We start from the raw sequence: 23,021 nt of genomic DNA on the forward strand, positions 1-23,021 counted from the left end.
TAAAATCCAATCCGACTTATACTTCATTAAAACCAATCCCATATCGTTTCTTTCAGATCTTTTAGAAAATTTGCAATTGCTTTGATAAAAAACCTTGTTATTCTGATGCTTCGATTGGTTTTTAAAGAAAAGGCTAATATGGTCATTTTTCACAAAATTGACCATAACTCAGGAACAAAAAAAAAAGTACATCCTAAAAGTTACTAGAATTGAAGTTTATAAAGTTTCCTTCTCAAAAATATTTTAATAAAAATTTTCTGCGAGTTCGGGCATAGATTTTCCAGCTTTTCTTTATGAATTTCCCTAACGATGGAAAAATATTGTGGAAAACTTTTTCCAGCTCATATTTTTTTTTTGATTTTTGAGAAAATTTGCTTAAATTTTCATATAAAAACTTTGTTTCTACGATGCTTCGTTCTTGAGTTATGATTTTTCAAAGTAAGTAGTGTCAAGGGAAAACAAAAAATTTCCACCTGAGTTTTCCGGAAAAATAGGCGACCCTGAATTTTTCTCAATTTTTTCTTATTCATATATCCATGAGCCCTGCCTGTGGAAAAAGTTTCATGAAAATCTGAGACCCTTCGGCCCAATTTGTACGATAATAAAAAAAAATCCCCAAATAATATGTATAGCAAAATGAATGTCCCAGAAACTCCCACGAACGCAGCCCCCATTGTTCCACCCTATTAAAGGACGAAAGTAGTGCCGCTAGTTACCACCAGAGCGACGATAAACCACACGAATGGGCGGCCATGGAGGTGTCGAAATGGGTGGCCATGATGAGGCGGATTACGTCATGAACGAGGATGGGTCAACGGCCAAAGGTTCGGGGTCAACGATTACCAAAACGATACTTCATAAGCCTGGTGATCTTTGAAGACAGCAGTTGTGCTGTCCAAAAAGTTGTAAATGATATAGGAAGTTTGAAGAAGTTATAGAGATAAGATATTGCGACGAAAGAAGAAAGGAAGTAACATCCAGGTAAATTTCCGTCCTTAAATAACCCCGAACGTAGCCCTACCGTACCGCTTCTAATTCTCACCATTTTGCATCCTCGTCATGTCCTGCGTTGTCCCTACTCACCAGTAGTGTGTCCGCCGTGAAGACCTGTACCTCAGTACGACAACCGAATGCACTTAGAAACCCAGTATTTCCAGTGAATCCACGGATCACTGAAGCCTCGAGTCCGTCACCACACTCGAGGGGCGCACAGCATAGGGAGTCGTCCGCCCCCTGGTCCAGAAAGCAGAAGTTGTTCCAGTGTCAAGGAGCGGAGAATGTGCTGCAGTGCGCGAGGCCCCGAAGTAGCGAATAAAGAGTAAGGTAGGAGTAGTGATAAAAAAGTGGAAGGCGTCGTCCTGTGTTGAGGACGGACGCAAGGATAGAGAGGGAAATTAGTAGTCAGGGACAGGAAATAGAATGTCAAGGAATAAGGTGGAAGTGTACAGGAAATAGATGGAGTTTTTACTTGGGCCAATCTGTAAGTGTTTTCTTTCGCGGAGTGCCACGAGCGTTTCGCCGACCCTGAGGCTTGGAGATGGTGGTCCCATCTAGGCTAGGAGTAATTCGGCATGCAAGTTACAAGTTCTACGAGGAGCTTAACACATCCGGAAAAGGCTTCGTGCCGCGAGCCGAAATGTGTAGGGATAATGATGACGAATGGACGTGAGGTGATTGAAAGGTGGAAGCAGCACTACGATGAACATCTGAATGGCACGGATAATATAAGCACAGAGGGTCACGTCAGCGGAGGAAACGTCAGCACGGCGGATGAAGGAAACCAAGCTGTTTCCACATTGAGGGAAGTTAAGGATGCCACCAACCAGCTTAAGAGCAACAAGGCGGCTGGTAAGGATGGTATTAGAGCTGAACTCATCAAAATGGGGCTTGGAGAGGTAGGCCGCCTGAGCTGATTGTCAAAATCTGGGCACGGAACAGCAACCGGAGGAGTGGAAGCAAGGGGTCCCCAGACAATCAGAAATCGCATAACAGTTTACGAAAACAGTCGTTTCTTCATACAAATCGCATCACACCCGCACTGCATGGGGGATAAACCGCCATTTCATGAGTTCATTCAAACGTTTAGTTTCGTCCCGTATATTACAAAGTAAATTGGATCGATCTGCAGCAGCTGTCAAATAAACTTTGTTATCATAAATTAAGTCGCATAAGAGTACAGACTGGTTCTCAATAAAATCTACACACTGCATGTTATTTTTCATCACATAAAATATCGCCTTCACTTTTGTACGTATGAGGCCTTTCCGCGACCTCTTATATGTGAAACTTTGCGCAAAAGCATCGCATAACGCAAAAGGTTATTTCGTTATACTTACATTCTTGTTGTCTGGGTCATGTGCCCCATCTATATTTTGTATATATTTATATGTGTTTTGGCTTGTTTCGCACTAATAAATGATTATGTCATATTTTTCTATGATGCGAAAATGACACAAGTAATCAAATAATATTCATGAAATTTAACCGTAAAACTATCTAAAACAATTATTTTGCTCCTTTGCACCTATAGCATCAGTACCCATAGTGGAGGGTCCCATAAGAAATCAATGGTTTGCACCACTAAATGAACCATTCTTAAAAGATACCTCCACTAAAGGAACAGTGTTCCTATTATTGGCGTAAGGTTTTTTTATAGGGAAATTTCAAATGAATCGTGATTTTTATACGTTTGAATGATAGAAGGATTCGATATCTATCAACTGATATGTTAAAATAATTTATTTCATGATCTTATCATCATGTTCTAGCAGTTTTCCCTTAGGTGCACCACTAATGGTACACTTGCCCTATGTGAATTAACGTTTCAAACTCATGCGTAAATCTTTGAGTCCATTCAGTACATTACGACAGTGGAAAAAGGTTGCGGAAAATAATTTTCTTTGCTATTTCAGAATTGTCCTCTCTGACAGTTTTAAACTGAACAAAAAAGTTTTAAAATTATTTCGACGAGGGCCTAAAAATAACTAAATTTAAACGTCGTCAATTTTCTAATCACGTGGGGCAAGTGAAAAGTTTCTCATCAGAGATTGAATTTGAGTTTGCTGTTCGAAGGTTACAATACTCGGCGATAAACAAGATAATGGCATCTGGCGGCGTTGTATGAATCATTGACGGGGTTTGTGATCCAATGGCTACGTCAGCGTCAGCAAATATGACCAACCGATAGAAATTAAGAAATGATCAGCAAGAAAAACATTTTTCGATGACTTTTTTCACGAGGATGGATGATTTCAGCAGTATTGAAATGTCAGAGTCACGTATTATTCATGACATTTAACAGCATTGGTTATGGGTGCTTCTATCTTCCACACTTGCTATAACCCGAGACGGTAAAAAACCGTTTCTATACGCATACATTCTTCTATCATTATAGCACGCCTTTCTTTACGCCTGACACATAGGCAGGCTGCTAACCAAACAACAAGCCTCTCTGCCATACATTTACCTTCCTGCATAAACTTCCGTAGATGCAGGGGTATATCCGGTCTACTGTGGGAGCCAGTTTAATGCATCATCAATTCCTCCCCCTTCCACTCATTGGTCTGCATTCTGACGTGGCAGGCGCCAGTGTTGCCTAAAAATAGAAGATCTGAGGGTGTGCACTGAGAGTGTCTGTTAGTCCCAAGCAGTCATCTGGTTGGTTCCTTGTGTAAGTGCAGCTGATCTGGCGATACTGAAGCAGCAACCACGGGCGACCAATCCAGCCCAAGCTCAAGCTCTGGCAGCACCGCATGAATCATGAATTGTACCAAGTACAGCGGGGATTCGCTGGTTGGAACACGACTGCCTTCCATCTAGCGAATCCGATCCGTTAGTTGGAACAAATGACAGCTGGTGAAAATGCTCCACACTTACGCATCTGGAGAGCAAATCGTCACGAAACGCACATGTACATACGCATTTGTTCTATATATGGAGACTGCAATGCGACGGTACTCAGACGTCAAAGTCAGTTTGACATTTTTGGTTGACATTTGAGTGCTTTTTAGTTGGAATATTTTCCAACCAGCGAACATCCAACCATCGAGTCATTCCATGTAGCGGACCCCCAACGAGCGAATCCCCACTGTAAGGTACCGCGGGGCAAGTGAGAATAAGGGGTAAGTGGGGCGTTTCGTCATAGCTCAACTAGGAAAAGTTTTTCATGGGGGTATTCTTCTAGAAAGTTGAAGATACAATGACAAGGAATGTATTTAGTACTAAACATATTGTTATTTTTATTACCATGTGGTTCATGTAACAGTTGTCAGTTCAGCGCCATTTTCAACTTGCATGATAAATTGTGACACGTTTCACGTCTTGCATTGACTCTCAAAAAATAAACGTGTTATAAATCGAATTTCCATCAGTATGCTATAATTTTGAGTATTATTACAAGCTGCTAACGATAAACCAGTATTTTGTTTTCATTTCATATGAAATTTTCGATGGTCTATCTTACCCCAGAATATATTTGTACCTGGGGTAAGTGGGACCTATCAAAACAAAAACCAGAATCAAAACTTTTCGTACACGTTTCATACATTCTCCTAGAGAGTAGCACTAAAACATTCAAACAAATGATTTTTATCAAAAAAGATCAACCTCAAATTACGTAATTGCATAGGAGGGAGAAAAAAAGTGTTATTATTCTTTATTTTTAAATTTATTTTTTATTTTTGAAATACGACTTCAAAATTGAACAAACACACAGCTGAAATTTGAAATGTATCATGAGAACGATTACTTTTCTATTTTATTTGAACTTTATTTGTTATTTCTACCAAATTAAGTAGAGATGGAAAACAATTCCACCCCATAAGGTGGTTTTCTGCCATGCATGTAAATAATAACAAAACATATTTATAATTTCGTCAATTATTGATTGTTTATGTTCTACATTTTAATTAACAACTTATAAATAATATATTTTGAACATGTTTAATACCTCTTTACGCTTTTATTGAGGAATTTTCAGTTAATATTAAATGTGAGGTGACATACTATTAAATAAAGGGTTTCTTCCTAAAACGTAACGTATTTTATGGTTGATCCCTTATGTACATCAAATATGTACTTAAAATTAAAAATCTATGAATTATCAATCCTATTATTGTAATGGTTGACTTACTGATGTGGATTGACGCATGAAACTGGATGTGTCCCACTTGCCCCGCTTAGCGAGGCAAGTGGGACCATTGGCTCATTCTAAAACTTTCTTCCAAGGTTTTCATAATTTCGAAATTATTCGATTAGTTTCATGCACACACCAGCAAATATGTTGCCAAAACGTGATTGTGTTGTTGGATTTGAAAAATATTGACATTTGAAAATTTGATTGAACAATTTGTTTGAACTATCGTTTTTTTCGTTCCCACTTGCCCTGCGGTACCTTATATAAAGAAGCGGATGTCATCAAGCTTATATACGCATGGTAGGCTGGGTTGGGCTGGTCACGAGATACGAATGCCGGAAAAACGACAAGCAAAAATAATATGCAGTAGAGAACCCGGACAATGCCGTCGACTTCGCGGTAGGTCGCGCACACGATGGCTGTTTGCAGTTGGGACTTCCAGGGCGACTGGAAGCGAGTCCAGTGGAAGAGAATTATCCTTTCGTCGTAGATTCAACGTAAATTTGGTTGCATATAGATGTTTTGCAAGTTTCACTCCTGTTGCAAGTTACCCCGTTTGACGGTGTAGTGTTTGATCCTTCGACCTGGTTGCTTGTTTTCCACTTGTTCGGCGTTCAATGCTTTTATCGAGTAATATCGCGAATTCGGTTAGGCACATTCATTTCAAATTACAGTTAACTCTCCCTTACTCGATATTCCGTATCTCGATATCGAGTTAGAGAACCATAGTAAAAGTTGGTTTTCATGGCTAACTCGATGGTCCCTTGGAACGCAGTTGCACTGCTTTTGTATTCTGTAACTCGATACCTCCCTAACTCGATGGTCCCTTCAATATCGAGTAAGGGAGAGATGACTGTATATATTTATCGTTCACCAAAACGAATCCTTTACCCGAACCTATCCCATATCCAAATTCCCAGTGTCTACTTGTGGAAGTGCAGAGGACTCCTCGGCTCCATGAAGCAAGTAACACGTCAAAATTTCCCTCTCATCCCCAAATAGATCATTGAAGGTAGTTTTTGTCAGTGTTCACCGCATCAAAACAAAGGCGCCACTGTATATGGGATTTAACATTGTGACAGCATTGCTGTTCTGTCAAACACACAAGGCTACGGTGGCGCTATCTATGCTTTCCATAGCGGCCGTTTTGGTTATTTTAATGATCCATTGACCTGTATTCGGAAGGAGCCGTCGTTATTGTTTGTTATAATAATGAGAGCACCACTGTCTATACTCGCATAACAGTCCCATTTGAATTTTCATCACTTTTGAGTTTTCTTCATGAATCATTATTATTTTTAGTGTACTTCATGGTATCATGCTTAAAATTGTATCTTTGTATGGACAAAATGCGAAAAAAATACCAAATCATGTGCGTCCCATATTGAAAGTACCCGCATAACAGTCTCACTAGTAGATTACGACGAAATTCAAGTAAACCTATTCATGTTATGGTTTCTGTAATCTTGCATCGTAGTTTTCATCCCATAAGAAAAATAAATGCTACAAATTACAGTGTTTTGAACCTCTCCACTCCATAGCAAATGTTTTTTTTCATTTTTGTCTAGAATTCTTCTAGTGCGATTTGCGATAGAAACATATCTAATCCTTATGAGAGTCTAAATTAAAAATAAGATAAATAGCTTCTCCCAAGTCAAGTCCACAGCTGTCATAACTTTCGTCTTCTGATCAATTACCTATCAACGAAATCTCCGGAGGGTTCATCTTTCTAACGACTTGGAGGGGAGGCTTTTTGTGCCGACATGAGAATTAGCATATCACCACTGGTATCGTCGACTGGTCATGCAGTACAATATCTAATGCTGAGAATTAAGAATATCCAATGAAAAGCCAACATTATGGATCTAAGAAATGTCCAACAGCTTCGTAGAAATCAGGCTAATCAAAACTTACCCGCCTGAGTACCTGTGTTTACATTCACCAACGTGCTGCCGGTGAATCCAAAATGCTTTTCCTATGGGGCCGACCGGAACGCTTTCATCAAACCCAGAAATGTCTTGAGGACTGTCACTATCACCACCGTATTGTTTCATATTGTATAATAAGAATTGCCATTAAAATATGAAAGAACTAAAGTAGCAAAAGGAAAAGTACCTTGGAATCCATAGTAAACTTGGCAATAAATGTGTCAAGGTACGCGATAACAAAGTAAGCGAGTCCCAATTAATGGGACTGGTATGCGGGTATATTTGAATTTGATGAGGAAAATACTCGGATAACGAGTCCCATTGACAACTATATTGGATTTGTATATAAAAAATAATCGTATTCACAATATTTTAGTAGTTGTTCATTTTCTTGTACTCTAATGATAATGTGTTAAGTAATGCCACTAGAATTTTCTGCTCCCAGCAGCGGCGTTACGAATACTTTTACGATAATGTTCAGTTGCGTTTTTCTCGACGTGATGATTTTCCTGATGGGACTGTATTGCGAGTATGGGCAGACCAGTACTTACACATTGAGTATGCTACTGATCCCCAGTAGTCTCTTTTGGTTCCCTGTGTAAGTACAGCTGTTCTTGCAATAACGGAGTAGCATCTGCGGGCGGTCAATCATGCTCATGCTCAAGTTGTAAGTTACCCCGTTTGACGGTATTTTGTGTTGCTTGTTCCATCATAGAGCTTTAATTAGTAACAAAATAAACATCAAAATGATGTTGAGGACTTTGACCGTTTTGTTCTCCTCGTTATGGGGGGTTTTTGTCAGACAAATCGTCTGAAATTCGGTAGTAAAATAAGTTTGTATTAGAGATGTACCGAATATTCGGCCGGCCAAATATCTCGATTATTTTGATTTTGCTGAATATTCGGTCTGCCGAATAATGAATTATGTTATTCGGCCGAATTTTTCTAATTTCTTTTCTTTTATGCCAAACGTTCATTATGCCAAATGGCCATTATGCGAAATGACCTTTATGCCAAACGACTTTATGCCAAATGGCTTTATGCCAAATGACTTTATGTTAAACGGGGTAGCCAAATATTTACCATAGTAAACTGATAGCTTTATAACCATTTTTTTGGGGCTGTAAGGTACCATATGCATATGGACTCAATGCTTTTAATTTTAACTGTTAACATATATCAGCACTTTCAATTTTGATATTGTTTGGTTTGTGACACTTGCTCACGTTCTTCCTTTATTATGGTCGTCAGTGGTCTGCAATTTGTTTGTTCCAATTTATTTGAAACACTTCCAAAAGTCGGATGGGAAATCTAGTGACGTATATTGGATTATTCTTTAACAAAAAAATGAAATGGATAAAAGGTGCTAACAATAGAATACATATCTCTTACTTTAGAAATACGAAAAATCTTTGGAATTTACTATTTTTGTAATTTGTACAACCGGTTTCAAAAGCTCAAGAAGACGATCATTAAATTTTATTCATAATCCGTTCAATTTTTTACCGTAGAAGCTTTCCCTACTTTAGCAAACCCGTTTTTTTTTTATCCAGGATTGAAAATATAGAGATATAGAGAAATTAGACAAATATACGGGTGTTATTCGGCTGAATATTAAGATTTTGTTTGGCCGAATATTAGGTCATTATTCGGCCTAATATTCGGCCGATTATTCGTTTGGCCGAATAATATTTTTTTAACTAAGGTACCGCGGGGCAAGTGGGTAAATGGGGCAAGTGAAAACATTTGATATATTTTACTGAATATGTGAATTAACGTTTTAAACTCATACGTAAACCTTTGAGGTCATTGAGAACATTACGATAGGTAAGAGATTTCTGAGATTTTTCAGCCATTATTGCATAATAGAGTGAAAAATTGTTAACCTGTCAACTGTTACTCCGTAACAAGTTGGAGGCGTACAATCTTATTTTAATATTTTCTGTGGAAAAAAGTTGCGGAAAATAATTTCCTGTACCACTTCTTAGTTGTCCTCTGAGACAGTTTCAAACTGCAATAAACAAAGTTTTAGAATTAATTCGACGTAGACCTAAAAATATTTGAATTTAAACACCGTCAATTTCCTTATCAGGTGGGCAAGTGAAAAGTTTATCATTAGAGATTGCATTTGTGTTTTCTCTTTAGGTCGCCATAAGTAAACATGATTCGCAATTATCGTATAAAAACATAACGTGCTGATAATTCAAGAAACACAATACTCAAGCGTTAAAAGCTATTAGAAATCATGGAAATTCTCTAAAAGATGATGCCAAACATTACAATATCAATATGTCAACTTCGGGCAGCCAATTAAAAGGAAGACGTTGACTGAAAAGTTGCAATATTAGAGAACACACGGAAATCTCGTGGAATGTCTATGTAAAATTAGTTTAAACCCTAAATACGTTATTGAAGGATTCCGTTTGATTTCTCCCGAAGAGTTATCCGACGTCATATCCGACTTTCTCAAAAACAAATAACGAGCGGTGGAAATTCTACAGAGCATAAATGCAATTGCTGTCCTATAATGTAAGAACTAACATTGGAAACGTTGCAGTTATAATGTTGTCGAATCATTTCAACTAACATAACTGAACAGAAGAAAATTGAAGTGAAAAGAATAACATTTTCTTTGTTTACATGTTACTTATGTTATTGTTCATTGGGAAGCCTTAACAAGTGTTAAAGCTAATAGAAATCGTGAATATAACTTTTAGTTTTTGAATTTATTGTTCAAAACGGTAAACTTTTCACTTGCCCCACTTTTGGGGCAAGTCAAAAGTAAGGAGACATTTTTCAAAACTTTTTCTGTATTTTTTTTTTAATTTTTCATAAAAATCAATTTTAGCATGCTGCTTATATATGGTGGGAGTCAAGCTAAAAAATATACACAACCTCATTTGTTTCAATTTAAAGTCTCTAGAATTGGAAGAATCTCAACTATGCGAATTCCATTACCCATTTGCCCCATGGTACCTTATTCAATATATTCGGTACATCTCTAGTTTGTATGCAAAAATAATTTAAACAAGTTTTGAACCGAATACCGTTTAGAAAACCATTGTTCTCTTTGCAGCCGAAAGTACAACAAGTCACCCTGCTTTTTGAATTATAAATTTGAAACAAAAAAGGTTTGTTCACAAATTTCATAACGCCAAAAATAGTCATTTTTGAAACCCACTTACCCCCTCGTAACGCATTTTGCATGAATATTTTTCAAATTTTGTATGAGCTGTAACATCTTAAGGATACCCCCCCACCCCTTATAGCTTTACGAAATAAGTGACTAAGCTCAAAGTGTCCGAGCATACTCCCCCTATATCTTTTGAGTTCCATTTTCGTACAAAAGTTTACCTCTAGAATATAAAATGTCGTACTTAATCATATGCTATTAAAACTTCTAATAACGTTGAAATGCATTTTATCGATCAACAACGTCTTTTTATTTACAAATAGGATAACGAGGATGTGAGTCTACTATGTTCCAGCCTGAATAACGACGAAATTCGAAACTCTACACCCCTTCGAAGTAATGTGCTCGATGAAGACCGAAAACACTTCAAGGATCTACAAATCTCCAACATTCTACCCAAGGTATGACCCGCACTGTGCACTGTAACAAACTCCAATTAAGCATTCTTTTCTTCCTAAATCTCTCTAGGACGCCACCAACTTGGATTGTGAAGACAATAAGGAAAACATGGAAACCATCACCGAGGTGGCTTGAGAGAAAGAGAGAGTGTCCTCCGTTTACGACGGACCGTACAAAACTGAAGGTATTTGCACAAAATGCATTTCTTCCGCTCGCTACAAAATAGCTATGCTTTGTCTCTAGATATATGTATTTGTATTTTATGTGTCCTATGACCTCTTTAAACCGACGACGTGTACGTACCATATTCCTTCGACTAACGCGTATGCAAGGCAAAAAAATGCAGAATCGTACAAGAGTGAACCTGATCTATGATTGTTGTACATTATTCCACTAGTTTATTTAAGACTATTTTCTTTTAATATAAAATGGTAATTTTTCAGAGTATTGTTGCGACTTTTCTGAGTTAGCTTCGAAAGTAATCCATTGACTGTCTGAGGGGAAAAAGGGCGTTACAAAAACACTGGTTCTCAAATTTACAACAATAATTTATTCAAATTCTGAATCATTCACTGGTTCATATATCAGGTAGGCTATGGGTGTTACAAAATGTGCATTATCACTACTAACTATTCTCAGGTCTCCTTGGTTATTGAGGGGCGTTCTATTACGATTATCAGCGCACCAGGCCTGGCGCAGCTTCGTCGGCATTCCGGATATTTGAACAGTGAATTTCATTGTGTCACCTTCCGATAATTTCAGCTGATTAAATAAACATTCTGTTATTCGCTTTTGATCGGGAATTCTTAACGAAATCGATTCCCGGACGACGTCCTTCTCGCAGCATCCAATCTCGATTTTCACACATACATCACATTCTTGAACTTCCGAACAATCGATCCCTGTGTAGATCCCCAATCCGTATAGAATAACATCGCGAGATGCTACGATCGCTCCGGAAATGCGAGGCTGTAACTTTTGTTCAAATGATCGCACTTGATTCTTCTTGTCCGAGTCAATCTTCAGCAGTAAAGACAACCAAAGGGAATCAAATTCACTTCTCTGCGATTCGGGTTGATGTTCTATCCAACGATCGACTGCCTCCAGCAATTGACGATTTGTACATTGAAGTTTCTTCAGTTCCAAGATTTCCTTTACCTGCGAACTTCCCAACTGGAGGAACGAGGGATGTCGCAATACCTCCTCCGCTCTCGACACGATTTGTGCTTCGGAAACTTTTCGCAGCCGTTGATTTCGCGTCTCTTCGAAGAATATCTGGAGCCACTCGCTAACCTTCGTAGTCGCTATCATAAACTCTACACACTTCGTCTGCAGTTCATATAATTGGTATTTGGCCGAAGCGTAAAACAACTCAGCCACGTTCTTCTCGCTAATGTTACACTCATCACAGTATATGTAGTACAACACGTCCAGAAAAATGTCCGGTTCCACATCCGACACAATGACCAATGGATAATAGCGATGAATCTTCAGAAAGCGCTTGTTGCCAAACATCGACTGAAATACCTCACTAGCGCAGGTCAAAAGCGTTCGATGACCGTAGATGAGCTTCCTTTTTCTGCCAACTAGAAATTTCACATCCGCCAGGTACGGATTGTTCACCAGTCTGTGCAGACGATTCTTATCACTCTCAGTGCAAGACATTTTAACTACCTTCGATCTCAATCGTCCTCTTGTGAATTAGTTACTGAGCTTGGAAAAAACTAAAGGGGGCTTAAATCTTAAAAGGTTTCTATACCCACGCGACGACCAGCTAAAAACGATCATACCTGGCTATTAGCTACCAGATATTTCCATTATTCATTTGTTTCTATGTTTTGCGATTTTCCGTTGGATCCACCTTACAACAAACAGGTTCGCATTGTACCGTTTCCAGGTAACTTCCAGCGCAAAAATAACGATCGTAAGTACCAAAGCCCATCCCATCAATTGAATGCTGAAAATGGCATCGATCATCGAAATCGGAACGAAAAGGTTCTCTCCTATGCAGGCTGGTTTGCGTTGGTAATGCATTGCGATTTCCCTCTGCAAGAATCCCAGTTCGCGCAGTTTCAATAGTCTGAAAGTAAATCAATCTCGAATGAAAGCTTATTAAAATAGCACACATCCAATTACCCATATTTAACATGTTCCGCCAAAGGAGAATCCTTCGCAACGGTGTAGTATCCTTGTAGCGGGGGTAGAAAATTGATCTCGTTCAGATTGCACTTTTCGTTCTCGTCGAACTGGTCGATCATGTAGCGGTAGATTTGGTTCGTGTCGCCGTGGAATGCGGCCAGACCTTGGCGTATCCGTTCGGTTCCGTTGGCCACCGGGAGAAAACCGTTGGAATTTCGGATGGTGGTGTAGATGGTGTTTCGTAGGGAATTGGACTCGTTCTGTTGGTAAATTTTGACATTGTAAAAAATAAGTAAAAGAATGCATTTCTCAATAAATTTCTGAAAAATTTCTTTTGAGTTTCCTGAAGATTTTTTGACAAAATTCTTCAAACAACTTATGTAGGGAAGCTTTTAGAGAAATTTTCAGCAAAACTTATTATTCTATTATTTTTCTTGGTAACATAGTAGTTTCAGCCATTTCGGTGATGATGTGACGGTGGCCAAAAAACGACGTAGGTTAATATGGAAATTACTATGGAGAGATTTTGAAATATCTTTCAAGCACGTTAGTATTGAAATGTGAATTCAAACTAATCATCTCCTAGTAAAAACTTATTCTTCCAAAGTGGCCAAATGGGTTCTGAACTGTGTAGCTCAGTCATATAATGCAATCATTTCCGGAGAAAGTCGGGGAAAGAATGAGTCGCGAGTTAGTTTTTTTTTCTCGGAATTTCTTCAGTATTTCATCCAAGGATTGCTCAAAAAATCCTCATGGATTATTGAAAACTTTATTTAAGGTCCCATACTAGTTAATACAATAGATTTTTTTAAAGAAATTCTCCGATCATTTTTAAAGGGATTTCGTCCTATGATTTTCCAAAAGTTCCTCCACAAAATCCTGCGGTATATTATCCAGAGACTCAATTGATTTTTTTTCTTTCTTATTTAGTTTTCTCTTTCTTACTTAAATTTACAAAAGTTTTAACAGAAGACACCCTAAGATTAGCTTTAGGAATACGCCAAGAATTTTTATTTTTCGTCAATTTCTTAGCTTTCTGGAAAATTGCATTCACACTCTGAATACATGGAAAGCTCCTGGAAGAATGGTAGATTTGTTTGTTTGAAAGCTTCTGAGAAATCTTTTAGAATTATTGGATGACTTCCCAAAGAAATCTTAGGATCAAATTCTGGACTAATTCCTGAAGGTATCCTCAGAGAAATTTCTAGTTAAAATCTAAAAGAAATGCTGAAAGACAATTTTGTAAAAAAAAACATCTAGAGTAGTTTCTGATTAAATATTCCAACATGCTTTAAACGGGCGTCTTGGAGGATGTTCTAGAAAAACCGATGGAAGAATCACCGGATAAAATCCTGTAGAATTAAGGTATTGTTTATGGTAATTTTTGGTTTTATTTTTAGATATCCAAAACATTTTTTTTGAAAAATTCCTTAAGAAAATTTTTGGAGAGATTTAATAAAAATAATCACTTCTGAGGAAAAAAGAAAATCTCCCAAATATAATTATCTATCCATTCATCTTAGCTAAAGAAATTATTTGTCGTTATGTCATGAGAAATTTCCAAAACAAGAGAAATGTCTGGTCATATGCAATACTTTTCTCTTTTATCAGGTTTCGTTTTGTTTTATTTTTTTATGATTGTTTGGTCTGATTTCTGTCTCTTTTCGATTCCTTTTAGTCTATTTATTCAGGGAAGAGTTTTTTTTTTAATTTTCTATTATCAAGACACTCAGTCGCTACCAGAACTGCTTCATGAACATTTATTAAAATTATTGGAAAATATTTGATTTCGAAAAAAAATGACTTTAATCGACTATTTCTCTACGAAAAAAGTGTTTTTATAAAAACTGCTTGAACAAATAGGATTGCAAATGGGCTGAATTATTTGAAACCAGCAAAAAATACTTGTTTTTCAATAGAAAAATGATTTTTCATCAATAGTTTTACTATTAAAATAGTTAATTGAGTGTTGGGTTAATCTAATGTGTATAGAATTATATTTATGTAACTATTGCGTTGCATTTATCTGATTCAGTTAGTCTTGAGTACGTGGAAAATCAGTGGAGCTCTGGAGCTATCATCAGAAAGAGAGGTTTTATTTAGAGCTCTTGAGCATTTTCGAATAAACGTGCCTATTCTGCGCGGCGTGTGAGGTGACACGAGTCGAATGAGGTGACAATTGTCGACTCGCTCCCATTTGATTAACATTAGTCGTCTCACGTCACTCGCGGTGAGAGCGACTCGTCTCGACTCACACGCCGCGCAGAATAAGCACAAAAATGTTACAAAATGGCCATATTTGATACCCACCTCGTAACACATTTTGTATGAATAGTTTTACAATTTTGTATGAGCTGTAGCATCTTGAGCATACCCACCCACCCACTTCAACGTTATACAATTTGTGAATGGGCTATTATCGAATATGTATCAAATGACTTTTGTAACAACCATTAACACGATTCAATCAATTTGAGATATTTTTAGAATTTGACTCTTTTTGCAGGTCAGAACTTTATGAATACGAATAGAGTAAGGTAGGGCAAAAGTTCGACCTTAGTGGTATAATCAAAGTTTCCAGGAAAACAATAACAGTTAAAACAAAACAAATACCATACAGTGAACCTTCAACATATTGGCTTTAATTTTGCTGAACTAACTTGTGTCAAAATATTTACTCATTTTTAGTTATAACAGTTTCAAAATTGATTGATTTATTCGATCTTTTGCCCCACCGATGGGGCAAGAGTTCGAATCTAGTGTGGGGCAAAAGTTCGTTGGCTAAAACACAAAATATCGATCCTTTTATGACAGGCATACCTTACACCAGCCGTAAACTTAAGTTTAACGAAAAATACACACTAAATTTTCATCAAAATATTGCCCAAAACCGAGTTAATTGTAATGTACTCAAAAATGGCAGTTTTTCGCAAAACTAAGTGGAAATGTAAAATTTTGGTGACAATTTCCACACGATCAGACAAATTTAACTAAATTTGAAGATAATATGTGGATTTTAGGCAATTTGCAAATTTTTCCGTGATTTTATACATGGGTCGAACTTTTGCCCCGTTGATTCGAACTTTTGCCCCACTATGGGCCAAAAATTGTTTTCAAGCATTTATGCAAAAACTAATACACCTCAAAGCAACCTTATGATAGGCCTAGAAACGCCCTTATTGAAAAATATTTCATCTTCAATTGGTTCCATGCAACGAAAGTTTGACCAAAAATTACAATATTCACGTCAAAAAACAACAAATAGCCATAACTTTTCCAAATCGAAATCGATTTTTATGATATTTGGAGTGAAAGTCTCTTACTTGAATAGCATTCGAACCACCATGACATTTATAAGATTTGTTTTGAATCGAGCTAGAAATCTTAAAAAGAAACTCTTACTTGAATAGCATTCGAACCACCATGACATTTATAAGATTTGTTTTGAATTGAGCTAGAAATCCACTCGAACTTTTGCCCCACTCGAACTTTTGCCCCACTTTACTCTACTTGTAAAAACATCGGTAAAATTAGTTTTCATTTTAACATGTTGTCATAAAATTTTACTTTTTATGTCCATGAAGCTGCATCCAAATGACCCATGGAAATGCATGCTGCATAATCTTTTTTTTTTGCACGAGCACGCAGTGCTAAAAAACTTTCAAGGAGAAGCATACCATTGGCGTAGCCAAGATTTTTTTCTGGAGGGGGCCTAGGGGGGGCCTAACAAAGACTTGTTTTTTTTTGTCTGTTGCTCAGGCTTAGACCATGGGTTGGTCCATCTTGCCTAAGACTTGTTTTACGGAAGTAATCTACCAACAACCACAATTTTTACAAATTTCATAGTTTCAACAAATTTTTACTGATTTTATTTGTTTGTTATTTTGTCTCGTTTCGCTTTGAAGAGATTCCTCTGAGAATTACTACTGGAATTTCTTCATGAATTATTTTCGTACTTTTCAGTACTTTTTCCAAGCACTCAGTTTTCATTAAGTTTGTCCTGGGATTCCCACGGAAAATCATTTCCAGACTTTCTGATCTCTCCAGAAATTTTTTCGAAGAATCTATATCGACTTGCTTAAAAACATTCATGAAGTATTCCACCAGAGAAGACCAAAATTGTCTTCAAGATCATCAAGCAAGGTTTCCTTGCACGAACTTTTTTCATCAAGAGTTTTCTCCAACTTTAATTTTGAAGTGCTTCCTAAAGTTTCTCTACAGGATTGTTTGAAAAAATCGTAGCAAAAATTATACAGACTTCCTGCAAAAAAAAAATACTGACTCTTTCAGGTGTTACTGTAAAGATTCCTCGTAATATTCCACACAAATTTCATGAGCAATTAACATGAATTCAATTGGGAAAATGTTATTCATGATTTCTCAGACAAGTTCTCCGCAGATCTATCTGTATTTTATCACAGATAATTATTTTTTAGATTTCTTCAAAGACAGAGAGCAACATCTTGCCTTCCTTCAAAACGCTTTCGATTTTTTTAATGCCTAATTATGAAATGTTCTCCTGTCTTCATCAAAAATACTCAAACATTTCTCGAGTAATTTGTTCAGGGATTTCTTTGAGATTTATATTATTGATTCCCTAAAATTCTTCCGAAAAATTTACCAAACATTCATCCTAGCATTTTCCAGATTATTTTTTTTCTTTGAACCGCAATAACGAATCTTTTGGGATTTTTCCTTGTCACTAGATTCTGCAATTCATTCTTGTACTTCTTAAAAAAATTCTTCAGGAGTTCCATCAAGTATTTTTTTTTTTTCGGTGATATGAATAACTCCATTTTTTTGATTAATTATCTCAGGATTCTTCCATAAATTACTTTTTAAAATTTGTCCGCTCTATAGTTTTTGTTTAAAAAATTACACCAGAAATTCGTCTTTTTTTTGGGGGATTGCGTTAAAAATTCCTCTACGAATCACTTTATATCAAATTTCAAAAGAAACACATACAAAAGTAGGTTTGGAAGAACGTTGTTGGTATTTTTTTTTAAATTCATCTTGAATATAATTCGGAAAAATATTCTTATTTACCTGTCGTCTAATTCAAGAATTAAACCATAGAATTTCAAAAACTTGTTGACAATGTACCTCACAGAAAAGCTTAAGTGGTCCTTGTAGGATTAACTCCAAAAAATCTTCTTCTTTTTTCTTTGTCTGTTATAACAGAAAATGATTGGTGTTAAAAAGGATGGAATTTTTACTGAAGGTATTTCTAGCTAAAATCTTACTTAATATATTTTATGAACTCCGAAGTTTAATGATACTATGGTGAACTCATTTTTTCCTACCTTTAGAAATTCCAAACAAACTTTTTTGAAGGGTCTATTGTCGATTATTTTGAAGTTTTGTAGAAATTTATCGCGAAAATAAAATACGATGTATTATGGTAAAATTTGTAATTTGAGATTTTGATTAGTTTTAATCTTAAAAAAATGTTGAGGAATTCCCGATGGACTTTCAGGAATCAGGAACCAAACGTTTAAGGATTCTGCAATTTTTTAATAACTCCTATAATTTGCCTTTCTTTAAATTCAGAAAGCAACACTTATTGGGGTATGGCAAGATTTTTTTTCGATGTTTCGAAGCGTCAAAGGAGATACAACAAAATGTTTTAACAAGTAGGGCAATGATACAATTAAATATAATTCATAAACTTTTCATTAGAGGTAAATTACAGTATAGTTAAAACCTATCCAATTTATCTACAAACAAAATAAATTTAATTAAAAATTTTTTAAATCAAATAAAATGTTTGCCCCTTCCTACTTATTTCTACATGTACTTTACAGATTCCTTTACCGCTAATACTCTGAAGATGTGAAGGCAAGAGACATTTCAATAACAATTTTGTTTCCAATTCTTGAATAATCCGGTGATCTGAAGCAAAATTTCTAGGAAACACATATAGAAGAATTTTTGACGCAATTTGTGAAGTATTTTTGTAATATTCCTCAAGGCTTTTGATGAACTTGGCTGAAGAATTTGTAATGTATTTTTTGGGAAAACTGTTTTAAGAAATTCACAACAGAATTTGTAAAAGAACTTTCAACGAAATAACTTAGTATTAGATTTGACAGAATCATAAATTTTTTGTAGGAGTTCCGAGGGAAAACTGAATTTTTGATTAGCCGTTCAACATTATTTAGGTTAACCGGGAACATTTTCCGGAAACCTATTTGCAAATAAAAAGTAGACAAAGAAGGAATGGAATTCGCTTTGAAAGTATGAATAAGTCCCACAATATTAACTGAATAATTTGCAGAAGTTCTTAAGCCACCCTTCAATATTCTCTGAGGAATTTGATTGTACTGAAATTCTATAAAGAACGTCGAAATTTTTTTTTGAAAAGTTTTGTTCTAATTGTGTTGGAAATTAAGCTAATAGTTTATGAAATAATAATTTTCCTGGAAAAATATTTAAGCAGTTTAAAGTGAAGATGAATCGAAGCCAAACTTCACACAGAGCACGGATCTGAAGAACCAAACACCCGCTTGAGCTGAAAACCTATTCGATTGGTCACCACCAGCTATATGGATGTTTGGTTCTCCAGATACGTGCTCTTGAAAATTTGAAGTGTGGCTTCGATTCATCTTCACCTAAAGCAATAAATTTATTCATGCAAAAATACTAAAAAAAATAATCAAAATCAATGAGAGAGCTTATTGCTCGAATAAAACACTATGGTCGATTTTGTTACATTTTTTCACACAAGGTTAAACTTCTAACATTATCTGACGAAAACTTTGCCATGTCGAAATTCCTTGAATGTTAAGCTAACAAAAATTCCCGCTATGTTTTGTCTGAGAAATTCATTTTGGAATTTGATAACTTTTTTCAATTGTTTTTTTTCGGATATTATACGAGTTGAAGTTAATCTATTTGTGTGTGAATTCTCATATGGGAAATCATCATCACCGGACAGCTTGAATAGGGTTTCCTCCAAATCAGAGAGAAATTTAATATCGATCACTGATTGGTGAGCAAGTACATGACAAAAATATATAACTGACTCCCACTACCTCCTTAGGCTAAGCAGGGTAACAAAATAGAGTGAATAAATCGTTGACAGTACGTAGTAGAGTGATCATTGGCGTAGGAACAGGGGGGGGGCAGGGGGGCCTGGCCCCCTCCAGGATCATCCAGGCCCCCCCAGAATTTTTGATGATAATACAAATAAAAAAACAATTTAACATGAAGCAACATTTTCTGAATCAATGTACGTGACTCGTGTTATTGATAAAAATCTCTTTAGTGGTTACGTTATTTTATGTTGTTCAACTATAGTGAGAAAACCTCGCTTGTCATAAGTATCAGTCTGTGCGACTAGTGCGAAGAAATGTAATAAATAATAATTAAATATTCACTACATCCTTTATGAACAAATCATACTTTTGAATGTTATATTAGACATACAAAAATCAAATATGCTGCTTTATGCAAGAAACAAGAAGCTAGTACTAAGAGTAACCAATTGATCGACGGTCGCATGATTTAGCTTTCGGGTGTCGTGCGATTCGCCAAACTCAGAACCGCCTCGCTGATGCTGTGTAAGACAAGCGAGGTTTTCTCACTATAGTTGAACAACATAAAATAACGTAACCACTAAAGAGATTTTTATCAATAACACGAGTCACGTACATTGATTCAGAAAATTTTGCTTTATGTTAAATTGTTTTTTTATTTGTATTATCATCAAAAATTCTGGGGGGGGGGGGGGCTGGATGATCCTGGAGGGGGTCAGGCCCCCCTGGCCCCCCCTGTTCCTACGCCAATGAAGCATACTGATGCACGTGAAAATTCCTTTCAGTTCGCGATGATGAACACTCTTACAAACGAAACAAAAAACTCCATCATTAGCAAATCAAATTCATTTGAATAAAACTTCTTAAACTTTGGTATTGCTAGCACTTATTTAGTGGGATATTGGAATAGCTTCATCATGCTTTAAAAATGTCTAGAAGTGTTGAAATTGTTAAAAAAAATGTAAATTCAACTTACCGCCATAAAAATCCGATTAATATCACTATCCTGGGCCGACAGTTGGAATCCCCACCGTAATAAATCACCCAGCGTTCGAACTCGTGCCGTCGGCGACTGAATCAACGCCACGATGTTAGCCGAAAAACAAATGTACAGGAACATCAAGCTGATCAACATAACGATGTTCAACGTGCGGGATGAAACCGATTGCGGATTGATCAACGCCTCCTGTTGACTGGCGATACCGATCATGTTCAACAAGGCGTCGCTGACTCCGAGCTGTCCGGGGTGATCTGGCTCGAAGTGCGTTATGATCAGCTGTAGGGCCGTTGCTAGCAGAATTACTGCTCCGATGGACATCCAAACGCGATCGTGAAAGGATAGTAGGAATACGTTATCCGTGTAGGATAGCTTGGGCGATCTGTAGATGAATTTGTAGTTGAGTGGTCCGGTCATCGCAAGGAATTGGACGGATTTCAAGCGATCGGGGGTCATGTAGCTCGGTGTTGCACCAAGATCTGTTGATCCAGTGCGTAGATCATGGATCAAACCTTGTTTCCAGTTCGGGGTACAGTGAAAGGTGACTGAGGCGTTGAGAATGTTTGCTAAGGCGGTCGTTACGGCCTTGTCGGCTTTTGCTGAGGTGTTGATTTCGGAACTGGAGCAGACAACCGACGCTTTGAGGCGCGCGCCTTGGAGATTCCAGCGGTCGGCGAAGACTTCACTGTTCAATTGGAGATGTGGTACACTATCCAATCGCCAGGACGCGTACAGCTGTCTGGTTGTGGGATATGTAGGAAATAATTTGGAAAACTGCCAAATGTTATAATGGTTTGCATTTTCTGTGATCAGGAACACTTCACTATGTATCAATTGAGGTATCGCTACATCCGTAGCATTCTGATTCACAGCATGGCTGTCAAACAGAATCCATTTGAATTTCTGCATAGTCTCGTTATATTCCTCACTAAAGTTATGACAAGACAAATCCATAATGGTAACTGTACGATGGCTAACATTCTTGTGTAGGACTCCAAAATATTTAAATTCGATTTCCTCATTCCTTAAATTCATCAATTTATGAAAAACAACTTGTTCTTCAGAATCACCACAGGTTTTCAATAACACTTTCGATCGACGGAATTGGTATAGCAAATCTCTTATCACTTGCATTTGGTAATTGCTTGCCTGAGTACAACTGCAAACGTACAACATCAATGGAACCATGTAAAGCTTCATCGTTTCGTTAAAAGTGGCTACGGTTTCAACTCTTCTATACGTTTTATAGGTATTCATTACAACGGAAAGATATATTTACCTTGAATGCTAATTGAGTAATTTTCTGTGACATATGATTTTCAAAATCGAGTGATGATATATCTCGTAATAATACAAGCGAAACTTTATTGAATATCACATAAAATATAAATCGATTCGAATAAGTCTTACAAGTGTACCACCCCGCCTATGACACATTATCCAGAATAGTAATGATACCGCAGGCAATCCGTGCTCCAACCGTGTCTTCTTCGCCCTGGAACGACACCGGATTGTTAATCGACAGATCCGGGAAGCGGTAGATCTCCGATGGTTTCTCGTGGATCACAATGGCCCGTCCTACGATTCCGGCGAAACCGAACAGATTGATGTAGGGACTGTGAAAATCAATCATCGCATTGCCATCGTCCTTGACTTCGATGTTTCCAATCTGCAATTCGATGAATTAAAGCAATGGCGTAATTTAACTAACAAGGAATACTCACAATACTGCTACGGAAATGCGGTCCGGTGGATTTGCAGCCCTCGCGCATGTCACCGAAAGCGTGCACGTGGACGGCATGTTTGCCCACTGGCAGACCGGTGGCATTGATGGCGGTTTCCACGTGGCCCGGTGCCCACTGTTTGAACGAGATGGTGCCCATGATCTGCTGTTCCGGGTTGTCGGCCACCAGTGTGGCTCCGGCCTTCCACGACGGTTCCGGCTGGAATTGATATAGTTTAATTAATCCCATGAATCAATTCAGGTTTTATGTTGGTATAAATTAGAAATAATTTAATTTAAAAACGATTGAATAAAGTGTTACATAGGATGTAAAGTCAGTGACAAAAGTTAGTAATCAAATGCTGTTTTTGCATACAAAAGGCGTTGTGAAGCATTGCTTTTGCCACCGAAAAGTGAATCTTGTAGGAGACTGTAATAGCCTAAAACGACTTAACTATTAAATATTCATTA

General features: G+C 37.1%; 3 protein-coding genes across 3 annotated transcripts in view; 1 reads left to right on the top strand and 2 right to left on the bottom strand.

Annotated features, from left to right (window-relative positions):
* The window catches only part of LOC5563731 (kinesin-like protein Klp61F), a 43,554-nt gene extending 32,455 nt beyond the window's left edge, over window positions 1-11,099 (top strand). The window contains 2 exon segments of the mRNA XM_001647972.2: window positions 10,519-10,656; window positions 10,724-11,099. Coding sequence (XP_001648022.2) covers window positions 10,519-10,656; window positions 10,724-10,789 — 204 coding nt within the window. The 3' untranslated portion in view covers window positions 10,790-11,099.
* Window positions 11,100-11,184: 85 nt separating this feature from the next.
* Window positions 11,185-22,103, bottom strand: LOC5563740 (glutamate receptor ionotropic, NMDA 1). The gene is made up of 3 exons (XM_001647970.2): window positions 20,807-22,103; window positions 12,791-13,053; window positions 11,185-12,734 (listed from the first exon to the last, which is right to left on the bottom strand). Exons 1-3 carry the CDS (start codon window positions 22,082-22,084, stop codon window positions 12,476-12,478), a joined length of 1,800 nt encoding a protein of 599 aa, XP_001648020.2. The 5' UTR covers window positions 22,085-22,103; the 3' UTR covers window positions 11,185-12,475.
* A 57-nt stretch (window positions 22,104-22,160) lies between these two features.
* On the bottom strand, window positions 22,161-22,815 carry LOC110675354 (superoxide dismutase [Cu-Zn]-like). The gene is made up of 2 exons (XM_021840037.1): window positions 22,552-22,815; window positions 22,161-22,496 (listed from the first exon to the last, which is right to left on the bottom strand). Exons 1-2 carry the CDS (start codon window positions 22,798-22,800, stop codon window positions 22,254-22,256), a joined length of 492 nt encoding a protein of 163 aa, XP_021695729.1. The 5' UTR covers window positions 22,801-22,815; the 3' UTR covers window positions 22,161-22,253.
* Between the last annotated feature and the right edge of the window lie 206 nt (window positions 22,816-23,021).

The sequence above is a fragment of the Aedes aegypti genome, chromosome 2, assembly GCF_002204515.2.
Source record: "Aedes aegypti strain LVP_AGWG chromosome 2, AaegL5.0 Primary Assembly, whole genome shotgun sequence".
Lineage (NCBI taxonomy): Eukaryota > Metazoa > Arthropoda > Insecta > Diptera > Culicidae > Aedes > Aedes aegypti.